The 14,480-nt window shown below is 43.7% G+C and overlaps 1 protein-coding gene across 2 annotated transcripts in view; it reads left to right on the top strand.

Moving 5' to 3' along the window:
• The window catches only part of TBX15 (T-box transcription factor 15), a 97,770-nt gene extending 90,046 nt beyond the window's left edge, over positions 1-7,724 (top strand). For both annotated transcript variants that reach the window (XM_074816799.1, XM_074816798.1), the window contains one exon: positions 6,940-7,724. In XM_074816799.1, the coding sequence (XP_074672900.1) occupies positions 6,940-7,724 (785 nt within the window). The remainder of the gene's footprint in view (positions 1-6,939) is intronic.
• The last annotated feature ends 6,756 nt before the right edge of the window (positions 7,725-14,480 follow it).

The raw sequence follows: 14,480 nt of genomic DNA, 5'->3' as shown, positions 1-14,480 counted from the left end.
TCTTGTAATCTGAGGCAAACTTATAAAAAAAGGTCTTTCTCTATAATTTACTAAACTTAAACAAATTTTTCTTTCATTCCGCACTTTTGTGCCATACAGCACATACTTTCCCCCTTAAATCTATTGCTGTAACAATCTTTTTTGCGCTCTGTGAGCTGCATCTCAAAGAACTACAAAGCACTCTTTATGTTTCCTCTACCACCCCAGCAACTTGCCATGTGGTAGATTTCAGGTTTCATTTGGGCCTTTTAAAGATTTTACCAGCGGATTCATAATTTGATAATTGGCCAAGGGCTCTAGAGAGAAAACAGGCAGCTACACTCCATGAAGACAGAAACAGCTCTCATTCCCATGAAAGTGGAAAGTTTTCATTCCTAGAAATGTGGAAAGAACGAAGAGAGAGTCCAGCACATCACAGATGAGGTGGCCCTGCCCTTGCTGGGTGAGAGGATGAGGAAGAGGCATCAAAGCTGTTTAGTTTTCCAAGGTGGTGAAGAGGGAACTCAGAGGGGTAGTGATGGCGCAAGAAGAATGTGATGAAGAATCTTTCAGTCTTTCTGAAGTTTTAGGCTTGAGTTTTGGAAAGCTAGGAATGGGAAGAGAGACCTTGGTCTGTCATTTATACTTGCAAGGCAAAAGTTGTCATGATATTGCAACCAGTAGTGACACCTGATTTTGTGGCATTTAGATGCCTGGAGATGCAAGTAGGTGTTGAGTAGGACCGAGGCATGTGCTGCTTGAAGCAGAAATGAATCCAGATTTGTGCTAGGCCTGGCTCTTAAAGGACATGAGATCAGATGATTACAGTGGCGCACCCTCTGGCCTCATAATCTACCAGTCACGTCACCTGGCAATCTCCACAAACCCTCCCTCATTACTGTCTCAGATTTCCATCTTTGGGCAAATACTTAATCTTTGTTCTGTGACCAAAGGTGCAGTAACTTGGAAGACTGGGAGTAAGTTTCATAAACCATACTTGGGGTGCATGCATATACAAATGCACAGAACAGGAGTGGGATTTTTGTTCAAATTTGTTTTCTTGTATGCATGCCACCACATTTATTTACTGTTGTGTAGAACATTGGAAAAAACTGGGAAGAGTTGGTCACTCCCATGGTTTAAAAAGTCCCTTTACATATGTGTATGTCTGTATAGTCTTCACAAAACCCAGGCCTTTCAGGAGTGACTTAGAGTATGCCTGCATGGAAAGGCTCCTCCTCCATGCTGGCCAGACACATGCCAGCTCCCAGCCAGATCCATTTGGAAAGCTGGAGAGCTGCATTAGCATGGCTCTGTGCCCAAGTGAATAAAAACTGCCTCTCAGGAGGGCTTATTCGCTCAAGTTAATCGCCAGAAGGAGAGCCATGAGCCAGATGAATGGCTAGTGGCCACAGACCCTCTTTCCCACACACTCAGGTGCTCGGACACATGCTTATCACTTGGTGGAGATGCCAACATGTTGGGCATGTGTCACAAGAGGGGCCGTGGCTCCTCCAGGAGACTGATCAGTGAGGTTGTGCACCTATCACTCCCAAGCATCTGGCCTTTGGGCTAGGTCCTGATCACATCTGAAGGTGGGAGAAGATGGCTGGGCTGAGGTTGTGGGCCTGAAACTGTCCTGTTGGGCTGAGTACAGCCTATGGGCCATAGGCTGGCCATGCTGAACACACAGCTCATACGTGCAGCCTTGGTAAGCTAAACTAGCTTGTATGCAAGAAGCAGGCCGCTCTGTTTAAGAAGCATTTGAACTCAAAGAAAAAGAACTTTGTGCTGACTGACATGTCAAAATGTAAAATCTTAAGACAATTGACCTTGCTGTTCCCATCCTTGTTAGAAAGTCAAGGCACAAGCTCTGAGGACCCTCAGCCACATCTGTTCTTAACGAGACAGTGAATACCAGGTTATCACTGTCTGAGCCCAACCATGCTAAGAGCTGTAGGCTACAGATGTGGTCAAATAATGGCAGTGATCAAGTTGCCCAAGCTACATTAAAGCTCTCAGCTGTCGGATGAGACTTTGCTGTTGCACAGGGCATGGCACTTTTGTTCAGCTACCTTGTGCTGACTGCAGCTTCCACTTGCGTTTGCTCTCCTCCTCTGCCCTAAGCAAGGACTTCAAGGACTGAGAGGTTTGTATGGAGGCACTGCAGGTGATGGTAGCAACCGATGCCTGGAAACATTAGCAAGGGAAATACACTGCAGTGGAGTCCAAAGCATGATTTATGTGGTCCTTTCAGATAAAGGAGCTTGGGATAAGTTTTGGGTCAACTGACTAGTGTGGTGTCATTTGTAAGAGAGATCCCAGAAAATTTTCCATGCACAATTGCTTCAGACTCCCTTGACATTGATGCTCTCCCCCCTATCTTCCTGTTGCCAGAAGGCTCCCTTGGCTAATGTTGGCTGCTGGCAGATGTGTTTTCCATCTACACTCCAGCGTTAGAAGTTCTCTACGTGACCTGCCCTGTGTGGAAGAGGTCCCAGTTGCCTTTCAGATGCCCTGGCATGCTGAATGCTTCAAGAATACTCTAGTTCCTCGTTTTAAGGCACATCATACCCATGAACTGGGTATGTTTGGGCTTGCAGTTTACAGAAATTGTCCTTAATGCAAGCTCAGCCTAGGTGAAAGCAAAAGCCAGGGTCTATTTGGAACGTATATAGAGACAGCACCACTACCAAGACTTAGAAGGACAGAGGTGATAGGAAGGAAAGACCATAATAAGCTACTTGGGATGAATTTTTAATGGCAGTCTTACTTGTACCCAGATGAGAAGCTGTAGTTTCTTCCCTAATCCTTGTGGGCAGGTATTTGACACTGGTGCACAGCCAGCATTTCTATATGGTGTCACAAGAAGGAACGCTGGCATAAGGAAAAAAGTTTGCCTTTACATTGCACCCTCTCCACAGGGTTTCTCTGTCTTCCACCACGATTTCATTCTTCTTTTTCCCACCTCTCCTCCTTACCAATGACTCTCCAGTCCAGTTTGCAAGTTTTGACCTTTCTCGCACTAGATCATTCGCCACTCCCCCTCTTTGGAACTGTTCCTGTCCCTTTGATAAGGTCAACTGAGTTATCACTTGCATGCCCAGACAGAGCGCAGGCTCCTTTCAGGAGGGCACCAGTGCTTGGCTAAGCCCTGAACGTAACAGCAGGACACTGTGAGGACAGACACTTTGATCTGCCATGCAGGACAGGGTTCAGATGCAAAGGAGGTAGCTCTGAAGTTATGAACCTTGTATTTTTTTATACAAATGTGACTTGCTAACAACACATATGTAGGACTGATGTATGCAGGGCCAGAAATGATCTTTTGGAGACCAGACACAATAGTAATTAATCACTTTGGAATCATGGTAAGTGTGTTGGTGAGAGATACTGTGACATTACTGGTAAATGCTGTTGGTGTTGGCAACTATTTCCAGGGGGAACAGTGGGTATAGGAAAGGAACAGGGGAGAATATTGAGGGATTCATTTTGTTCTTGCTTAAATGTGGTTTCAGTTGACTTAAACCAGACCCAAACATAGCATTGTGTATCAGTTTAACTAGATTGGTTTGTATCCATGCCTTCCATTAAAACGACATACACATCTGTGTATCTGAGACCGTAGCATGGTGTGGATATACTTGCTGGGCTTGTTGCCATCTCTAGGGGTATTTGGCTGACTGTAACAACTATAGTCCAAGTTATAACTTCACAAAAGTCCAGGTTGTGTTTGGCTCATACATAGCACTGCCAGCAAAGAGGGATAAGAAATATAATTCAGAGTGGAGAAATATAAAGCAGAGTGGAGCTGTTTGCCTTCTGAAGAGAGTGAGCTGAGATGGGCCTTGCTTTGTACTGTTTTCCATTCCACTTAAAGGTGTAAAGATTATTCTGGAAATGATCAGGAACTTCAGGCTTCTGTGTTATGCTCTGTTGCAGCAGAAGTGTGGTGTGTTCTGGGCTTGTGGTTGACACCGGCAGCGAAGCATTCTTGAAAGAGAGTCATCAGGTCTGGCTTTTGGTCCCATTGATAGATCTCTCACTGCCTCATCATTTTAAAGTTACAGAGAAAAAAAAAAAAGATTTTTTTTTACTTTGTTTCCTAATTGCTGTGTTGTCACTTCAGGGTTTTTCTGTTGGCCCACAAACAGGGATAATTCAGAGCAGAATCACTTCAGTCCATTTTTGGAGGTAACATGAAATGTGCCGTTCTCAGTTTTGGAACCATTAAGCAACTCTCGCAATTGTTAGTCAGAGATCCCTACTTACTCTTATTCTGTGGAGCCAAAGCCTCCGTTAAGGTACGACTCAATCGTAACTCCTTAGCAGATGTTTAAAGCCTAATGCTTGAGGTAACTGGTGTGTGTGCTCTTCTGCATAGTTTTTAAAGGTTAACTATGGGGTAAGGGAAGACTGAAATGAAGACATTGCAGTTAATCATCTATTCTACGTATTTTATTTCAAACAGATCATTAAATGCTCATACATATACATATGTATTTTTACTTATTCTCCAGACACTGTCAGCAAGTAAGTCACCGTCTGAAGTTTGTTCATGAAATATGTGGTGTAAAGAATCAAGTGCGGGATTACTGTGGGTTGAATACATCTCACTTTGTGCTGTATTTGTTTTGTGATTATGTGACCTCTGTATTTTAAGCTTTGATAGCTAAGTGATGATATATGAACTCAGCTGTCTGCTTGCCCTCTCTGTTGGAGGTTACCCTCTTTAGTGCAGGGCTGACAGGAAAATGTGTGTCTGTAATCGTGTACCTCGGTTCAATCTCACCTTTATCAGCAATTTCAACTAAAATAGACTTTGCAATGAAATGACATGTGTAGAGACGTTTCCTCCTGCTGACCCTGCTTCAGTATTGACAACCTGTAACAGAGACAGGGAGAAAGGCTGGAGGAGGTACCATCTTAATTTACCGCAACAAAATTAGCCAGAGATTGTCTTTTAGAGACTTTAATGAAGCAGGGAAGTGTACCTTTAAAAATAAATGCTAAATTAGAAATTCACACAAAAAGTCTTTGAACTCTGGATCTAAAATACGCTAGCAAATTTGAGCATTTCGGTGTTGTCAAGGAGGGAATATAGGGAGTCTATGATGCCATTTGAAACATCAAATTTTCTTGTTAATTTTAATGGAGATTTGATGCTATGTTTCTCTTTTATGTTTCTGAATGAATGACAAAAGGAGTCAGTGGCTTAGCAATAAGCATTCCTCCCCATGGCTGGTAATGGGGATGACTGTTTTGACTTAGCAACACAGAAACATCCATTTTCTTGATGCTATCTAGGTCAATGACAGCCACTCCAGGCTATACTTACCCAAGGCTGTTTGTTTGGGTTTTGGTTTTTTTTTTTTTTTCCTGGCTCTTGTTTGGAAAAAAAAAGTATCCCAAATATTATTAATGTCAATGTCTCAAAGTTACATTTCCACTCTATTGCCCCACTCTGTTTCATCCTAGATGTGTCAGAAAGAGTCAGATATAATTTCATTTACATTCTCACCATCATATACTGACTCAGAACCTGTCTTTCTAGTGCATCTCTTAACCATCAACACCACCTCTTCTCTTTTCATCAAGCGGCAAACCTAGACTGTTCTCAAAATCCTGCTGTTTTTTTTTTTTCCCACAAGGCGATACAAGAGAAAGCTGTCCCTTACTTTTGATCTTCAATGTGCAATCTCTGGCTTGGTTAAATTTCAGCTGCCCACTCTAACGCCTTCTTTTCCAGTCTCTTCACCTCTCACCTGTCATTTTCTAGCTTGTCCAAAATGGTGCCTCACCAGTTGTCTTCCTAGTTCCTCTGATTCTATTTATCCCCTGGTCAAATCTCTTCACCACCACCTCTTTGCTCCTTTTACAAGAGTCTTCAGTGTTAGTTGCAGAAATGGGATCTTATGCAAAGAGAATCATTCAAACAAACAAACAAAATGTTTCACACCAGAAAACTGCATTTCCTTAAGCACAGAACTGATTTTCCTGGTTGATCAAGGAAACTTCCTCTAACTCAGAATCTTGCCTATAAGTAATCTCTTCTCAAGCTCAAAATTGTGCCATCAGCTTCTTCATATCACTTACTTTCAGTTTATTACTGTTCTTGGTAGAATTATTCAGTATTATTTTCCCAGGTCAGAACATGTGACCATTCCTGCTGTGCAAAAGAATCAATTCTATCATTCATAGCATAAATACTGTATAATACATCGATACTACCAACAGGCATATATCTCAGTATTTTGTTAACACCAGTGATACAACATATGGAATCCCTTTTAAAGCTAAATACATGATTTAAAAACCTGATACATCCTCTTTCTCCACCCTGTGGAACAGGCTATAGCCTGAAACTGTGTCCATTCATTTTAGTGTTACTTCTGACTTAAATCAGTACCACTGCACCATTTGAACCATCCGAAAAAACTTGAATGGTGCAGAAATCCAACATGCTTTCAGCCACTTCCTGCTGCAAGCCCCCTGAGCGGATGATAAAGCATGTTTGTAGCAGCACCATACAGCTCACTGACTGGTGGTTTTCTGCAGACCAGGAGAGAGGAGAAAAGACTTTTTTTTTTTTTTTTTTAAAGAAAAAGGACTAGATAAACATGCCTGGAAATGGCAGATTTCTTGACTGATGGAATAGTGGTTCCTCGCAGCTTTTCCCAGTGCTTTCCATTGCTCTGTGGCAGGCTTGCTGCCCTCTCCTATTTTAAAAGGGAAGAAAACTTCTTTTGAAAAACAAAGTCATAACAAAAAAGCAGCAGGAAAGATCAAGGCATGCTATTAATAAAGTGAGGGCCCTTGCCAAGAAAGGCTGAGCTTTCCAGCGGCCATTTTACCACCCTTGTTTCTTTATTAAACTAAGTTGTTTTTTAATGAGACTGTCTCGTTCTGCAGATGTTTATCCTGGGCCCTGAACATCCTCCTATGTGTTTTGTTTTGCAGGAGGCAGCACAGGCACCTCCCCGACCACCTCCAGCACAGGGACCCCATCACCCTCTGCTTCCTCTCACCTTCTCTCTCCATCCTGCTCCCCTCCAGCCTTTCATCTGGCCCCCAACACTTTCAACGTTGGCTGCCGGGAGAGTCAGCTTTGCAACCTCAACCTATCTGATTATCCCCCGTGTGCCAGAAGCAACATGGCTGCCTTGCAGAGCTACCCAGGGCTGAGTGATGGTGGCTACAACCGGCTGCAGAGTGGCACCGCTGCCGCCTCGCAGCCCTCAGAAACCTTCATGCCTCAGAGGACTCCATCCTTGATCTCAGGAATGCCGACTCCTTCCTCCCTGCCTAGCAACAGCAAGATGGAGGCGTACAGCAGCCAGCTGGGATCCTTCCCCAGCTCCCAGTTTCAGTATGTCATGCAAGCAGGCAACCCTGCCTCCACCTCCTCCTCTTCACACATGTTCGGTGGTGGCCACATGCAGCAGAGCTCCTACAACGCCTTCTCCCTGCACAATCCCTACAACCTCTATGGATACAATTTCCCTGCTTCGCCCAGGCTGGCGGCGAGCCCGGAGAAACTCACCACCTCCCAAAGCACTTTACTCTGCTCTTCCCCGTCCAGTGGGGCCTTTGGAGAGAGGCAATACCTTTCCACAGGGATGGATCACGGGATGCACATGATCAGCCCTCCCTCCAGCAACCAGCAGACAGCCAACGCCTGTGACAACAGACAGTATGGTGCGGTTCAGGGCTCCTCCTCACAGATGTCTGTGCACATGGTCTAACAAGCCATGCTTCTCCTTGGCATCGAAGGCAGCTGGACCTTCGTCATTGCCAGGAGTAAACCCATCCCAGTACCTTTTTGCCTTCAAACTTATAGTGGAACTAGTATTGTAATGATAAATAAGAATACAAGCCATCTAGGTATGTGCCACAGAACCTTGTGGAAAGCCTCAACTGACAGCCATTGCAGCTTGTAGCCCAGGGCCTCCAGACCTGGCATGGAGTGTTTGCTCTTTCTGGACATTGCAGAGAGAAGGGCATGACTTTAATGAGAAGCTGGAGAGAAGCAGCTAAATATACTGTTTATGCATTAACTCTCAGCTAGTGTGAGCTCTCGGCGTGGAGGAAGCCGTGCCCCTGTGCTGTCTCGTCTGGGTGTTGAAGAAAGGCAGTCTCTCAAGGCTTCGTCCTTTGAAGCTGTACTGCCCATAGCTTTAAAGACCTCCCTCTTCCCAGACCGTTCCTCACTGCTGGAGTGGCTTAGCCCATTTCTGAAGCCAGCAGTGGCCCGTGGGTCCTTCTCCCACTGTAGCACTGGAATGGCACTGCTGGGCTGGAGCTTCTCTTCCCAAAGAGGTTTCTGCATTTTCACCACAGCTCTGCCCAACCAGTGGTTTCTTTGTGAGGGTCGAGCTTACCAGCACCCAGCCTGCAGATGGAGATGGGAGAGAGAGAAGAGAGAGAAAATTTTTAACCCACAAGCGAGCCTCAGACATAAGAAGGGAATGATCTTCAGAAAGATGCATGGGGTAGAGAGGGCTCACGGTTGACGTGACCCGAAGTGATGCACCCAAACTGAATGGATGATGGCCTTTGTGGAGAACGTGTGTCCCACAGCACTCAACCCAGTGGAGGAAACTGTTCAGACTGAGCTCACAGGGAAGAGCAATAAGAAAAGAGAGCTCTGCTCTGCAGAAGTGAAGCCGGCCTCCCTCACCTTGCATGCAAGAGTTGCCATAGAAAACCATTAGCATTTCAGTAACAGTGAGGTCGAGTATTCGTCAACCTCCCGCCTGCCACATGATCTCTGTTTAACCAAATAGATCATTGCCTTTTGACATCTTTCTTTTCTGTTTTTTTTCTTCTTTTTTTTTTTTTCTTCAAATCCTTTAAAAATAAGAAAACAATTGTAGCTTGGTGCAAGCTATGCATTTAAGTTGTGTGAAAATGCAAATACCAAGTAACAGAATACAGATATTATTGAGATTTGTTGTGAGGTGTTGTAGATAAATGTATTTATATGCCTAGTGGGGGATTCAATATTATGAATATAAAAGAGGGCAATAAAAATGGTATGTAAAATATGTATGAAGAAAAAGGTGTATAAAGATTTGCCCTATGCACGGAACTCTGTTTCTAAGTGCCAAGCACAGAATGCGCTAAATAAATCTTTGCAATTGTTTCCTCTGTGTTTTTTTCTGTCTGTGAGGCTTCCCCAGTGGTATTCTAGAGAGAGACATTTTCAAAATACTGTCACGCCTGTTTGCACAAGAGAAGAAATGAAAACACGGTGCTGAATTGTGAAGTCCAGGCAATATTACAATAAAAATAAAAATTCTGTCTTCTCAAGAAATTTTAAAAGTTGCTTGGGATCTGTCAGGTGCCTGCTTTCACAGGAAGTGTGTCTTACAGAGAGCTAGAGTTGTTATTTTGATTGTTAAAGTCTAATAAAAAGCTCTTCAGAATAGTTTTTCATAGTCAATATAGAAAATAATACTTACAAATAACAGTATGATTTGTTTCTCATTTTTAAATGTCATTTCGGGATATGTGTCAGCTTTTCATTTGTACTACATTTCTAATACAAGATTGAGACATTAATACTGAAAGCAGTGGGGAAGCTGAAGCCCTAAATTTGGCTGTAAGTTATGGCTGCAGAGTTTGCAGCTTTCTTTGTGTCAATAAACTGTTTTTCTGAACTGAAAAAGCATCAGGAAAGTATAAAGACTTTGAAAGATAAATTCTGCAAGCATTTCTTAACTTTTATTTTTACAGGGGAAGATAAATATACCTATACCATTCCCAGTTCTGTGCCTAGTCTGTCCAACTGTATTCTGGCTTTTACTGTGCCTGGCTGTGGATGCTGCCAAAAAAGGGTTGGAGGCACTATGGATGGGAGAAAATCTGTCCCTCCCCTTGTTGTCTTCTGTTTACCCCTAAGAATTAATTCTTGGTTTAATCTTGTAACAGGGAGTTTCATAGACTTTCTAAAGGCCTTTCAGAATCTTTCAGAAGTACTCTTCAATCTGTGCTTTGAGGTTTGCCATGCTTTTGGGTTTGATTCCATCCTATGGCAATGATTTCTACAGGTTAATAGTATGTTGTGTGAACCAGTATTTCAGTCTGCTGGCTATTTGCATTAGATTGCATTTTGTTATTTATTCCATTTAATTCTTTGTGAATGAGTCTGTATTTCAGCTTTGATTCAAAATACTCAAAGTAATTCTCAGTATCAAAATATATGTTTCTAATCTTGAGTAAAACAAAAAATTAATTTTATCAAAAATTATCTCTGGAAAGAGTCACTGAAGAAAGCAAAAGACAGGTGTAGGGCACAGCCTTCAATATTAGTGTGAAGAACTGGAACCCCAGTTTCCATGCATTTTAATAGGAATCTGTGGGGAAGAGCTTTGAAATTGTCACTGGGACTCTTCAGCAATGTGGTCCTCCAAGGTTCTGAGCACCCTGTCCCTGATCCAACCAAGGTCTTCAGCGTACTGAGATAATGCTACTCCATCCAATTGCTTTCAGTATGAAACTTACTGACTTCTGGTGAGCATTTATTGACCATATGTATAGGCATATTTATTTAGCTCTTATGTGGCACATATATAAAATGAGATACTTGGTTAGCTAGTTATTCCTTCATTTTAGCATATGTTTAAATGTTTTTTTGACTCAGCATCAGAATATTCAGCATCAAGACTGAAAAAGAAGAGGAAAAAAACCTGAGAGACTTCCCTGTCCCAAGATGTAAAGTTGTAAGTACACAAATATGACTCTGTGTGAAATTTACACCGACAGTCTATGAGGATTAAAACCAAGCTAACAGTGAAGTGGAAAAAAAATAGTAAACTTTTTCCTTGGTTGTAACCGTGCAAAGCAAATGTAGATCAGTGTTTGGAGGACAGTAGCAAAAATAACAGGCTAAAGCATGTTAAAATCATGTACTTGGTGTTCAGTTAGGTGCACAGGTGAAATCCTCCCAGGATAGCAACTTCCCTGAGCAGACTACCTCCTTAAGGCCTTGACACCCCACCAGAAACATGAGGTGAGCATTGAATCTGAAGTGGACCCAGGTATGACAGAGGTATCTCAGATACAGCAGTGGCTTTCTCCCACTGCCACCCCTGTAGGGACACAAGGCTCTGAGCTATTTGTCCCTTTTTACTGAGGCTTCTCAGAGAAGAGATGATGGCAAAGGGCAATGGGAGAGATGCGCATTCTGGGCGATCCACCTGGGCCCAGCTCACCTACTGGGCAGCACAGGTTGCAGTACACATAGCAGCCACTGCTGGAAGACTCCCTTTCCTTGAGCGACTGCGTTAACCACAGGTCTTGAGAGCCCTCCTGGCATGGTCACACACTCATCCAGGAGCCTTTTGATTGCTCATTTGTGAAGCGTGTGTGCGTGGGGGGCAGAGGCAGCAGTTGTGTGGACCCTCTCCCCTTCCTTCCTTCCCTTCTTCACCACGAACATTTGAACCCGTTGCCCAATTTTAAGCAGCTTTGATAGCGTGGTCACAGTCGCAAAGATGTAAGTTCTCACATTGTTTCTTTAGAAGAGGCAAAGGAAGGAGGACAGGGACCGAATTAATTTTCTCAGTGCAGGGAAGACCACTGTATGACATCTCCTCATTCAAAGAAGCCACACAAGGAACAAGTATCCTGCATGCACACGTTCCCCCGCCCCAAGTTTCATCTGGCATATGCATGTTATTACCTGCCAGAGGATCTACTAAGAGCTGCAAAAAGCAGGGGGTCTTTACTCCACCACTCCTGGCCTGACCCATCTGCTCTTAGTCCATGCAGCCTTCTGGCTTCCAGTCCAGGAGAAGAGAAGACTCTGTATTTCCCGGTTAGATGCTGCAAATTTAAACATCATGTACCTCTTTGAAGAAGTACCCTTTCTTAAAAGCCTGATCCAAATGCCAGGAAGGGTACTGGAAATCTCAATGATAGGAGACCCCTCATCTTGCAGCACAGATGGTTCCAAATGCAAACCTGGCAACTTGTTACACAAATGAAAAGGATGGGGCAAAAATAATCAGAGTGGGTTTGGCAGCTTTGCAAAGTTTATTTAGCTTCATTCCTTAACACACTGAGAGGCACAGGACATAAATATTACTGTGACCACAGTCAGTACAGCTCAACAATACCAGAACATTGCACTCCTGTGCAACATAGTGTCTTGGAGGTAATGTAAGTACTATGTGCTAAAGCAAGGGCGCAAACATAAATACAATTAAGGTATACAGCCTATGACTTTATGTTAAATACACTACAGCAAAAATTACAGCAGGTGATCTGCTAGTGAGGCTGATTTATTGCATACTGGGTGAAGCTTTACTGATGTAGGTGAGGGCTGACAGTCATATGCCATTAAAAAAAAAAGTGTTCAGATTTTTTTCCCCCCAACACAACTAGGTGCATTGACCCAGAACACACATCCCATGTTAGACTAGGACTAGCAGATGAGTTTTGTTGGGTGTTGTTGCTTGTTGGGCATTGTTCTAAACAAAACAACAACAATGTGAAAGTGCACCCAAGGACTGGGCAGAGGAATGCCTGAGCATGCCAATTACATGCTACAGATGCACTAGAAACGCAGCTATAAAAGCAGTGACAGAACTTTACGAGGGGAGTGCTGGTGTGGCTAAGGGATAATTTGCCATAAATAAGCCAGTTCCCGTCCAAGGAACATCTGACTCCTTCAGCACTTTTTTTTCTTTAGAAAAGCAGCCTGCAAGAGCAGGCGTTTTGGCCAGGTCTGTAACCCAAGCGTTTTGAGTCCACTGATGGGACTGTTTCTGAGAGCTTGTCTGTTGGTCAGATGGGAGGGGTTTGTGTAGCTTGCTGCTGACCCACAAAACTTCTGCTGGAAGAGCAGCTCCTTCTAATTTGTCCATAATTGCTATCTAGGAAACTGTATAGGATACAGCTAAAATCGCTGGATCTCTTTTCAAGGGTTGTTTTTCCTTGTCAGTAACTGTTGCTTATCACTCCAGAAGAGTAACATGACCACAAATGGCAGGAACAGTATACAGAGCACACTTCTTTAAATATTAGCTCCTTTCTACAATAAAAATAATAACGCTAGCCTGCCTGAATGGAGGACTAGGCTGGAAAAGAGCAGTTCACATGGCTGCATGCTGTTGCGTTGCGACAGCCCAGTGATGAGCACAGCTTCTGTGCTGGATAGTGGTCAGCATAGACTGATTCAGGGAGGAGCAATAAACCTCCACAGCAGGGTTAATTGTGCAATAGTCTATCTCTGGAGCACTGAGCTTGTCTATTTTTCTGACTCAATGTGGAACTCATTGCACTCTGTGGGAGAGAAGGATTAAGAGCCTGTATAATTTTACACCGGTTGAAGTTCCTACAGATGCTGTTCTTGTTCCAGTAACGTTCTAAATTTGTTGAGCATTTTGGAAGCTCTGACATTCAGCTGGATAATGCCATTCTCTGCTGAGATAGGGTGACTTCTGCAGGCTCCTCTCGGCTGCTTTCACAAGCAGTCTTAGGCTCTGCTAGGCCATGTCTCTTCTTGAGCATCCAACACTGTACACACCTCAGGGCACTATTTTCCAGCTGACTGGATGCAGCAGCACCGCAGACACACAGTGTTGGCCCAAGTGGGGCTGCGGGCAGAGACCATCAGCCCTTCTCTTAGGATGATGGGGAGGGTGGCGCTGGTTCAGCCAAGAAGTCAGGCTGCCTGTAGTCATTGTCAGTGAAGGTGCCTGTGCCTGGGAAGGGCTTTTGCCTCCAGACTACACAGATAACAGCCCTGGGGACATGTTGCAGTGCCCACTGCCTTCCCAGTGTTTCCTTTGTAAGAACCAGGGGTGCCCAGGGAGTGGCGGGAGGGGTGACATGTCCTCGAGTTCCTCTCCTACCTGATCTGGTTTATAACATTTCCCTTAATGTCCAGTCAGGTAACTGCACATTAATACAGTTGCATTCTAAGCACAAAGGAAAACTGCAGTCAGTTTGTTATATTAAATAGATAATGCGGTCTAGTGATTGGAGACATGGTGTAATTACCTGCATCTGCCTCTACCAGTAAAGCTGGAACAAGCTGCAGTGCAATTAACCCAGCATAAACTTAAGAACAGCCTGCCAACCATTCAAACCAGGGCCAGCACTGTGCTCCATGGTTTATATTATGTTGCTATGCAAAGGTCTGTATACAGAAATATTAAGGTTAGTTAGAAAGAAGTATGAACACAGATGTGTGTGCAAATGCACTAGAGGAACATGAGAGCAAGGATTCAAAGAACGGCCTGTACCAATAGCCAGGGATATGATCAACAGCAGTGGTAAACACTGAGGAATATGTTGCTCTCACCAAAATCACAGCACTGATGACTCAACAGCAGAAAACCTGTAATCCAGTAACAGGAGAATGGTGACAAGACCGACAGCACACTGTGTGTGCCATTTTTCTTACTGTAACCCTAATAAGAAGCCAAACTTTACTTACCTAATATGAGGAGGGAGAAGACAATGTGCAGCAATGTCACCCAAGCTTTACA

Source organism: Strix aluco, chromosome 2, assembly GCF_031877795.1.
Source record: "Strix aluco isolate bStrAlu1 chromosome 2, bStrAlu1.hap1, whole genome shotgun sequence".
Taxonomy (NCBI): domain Eukaryota; kingdom Metazoa; phylum Chordata; class Aves; order Strigiformes; family Strigidae; genus Strix; species Strix aluco.
This window is presented reverse-complemented; position numbering and strand designations above follow the sequence as displayed.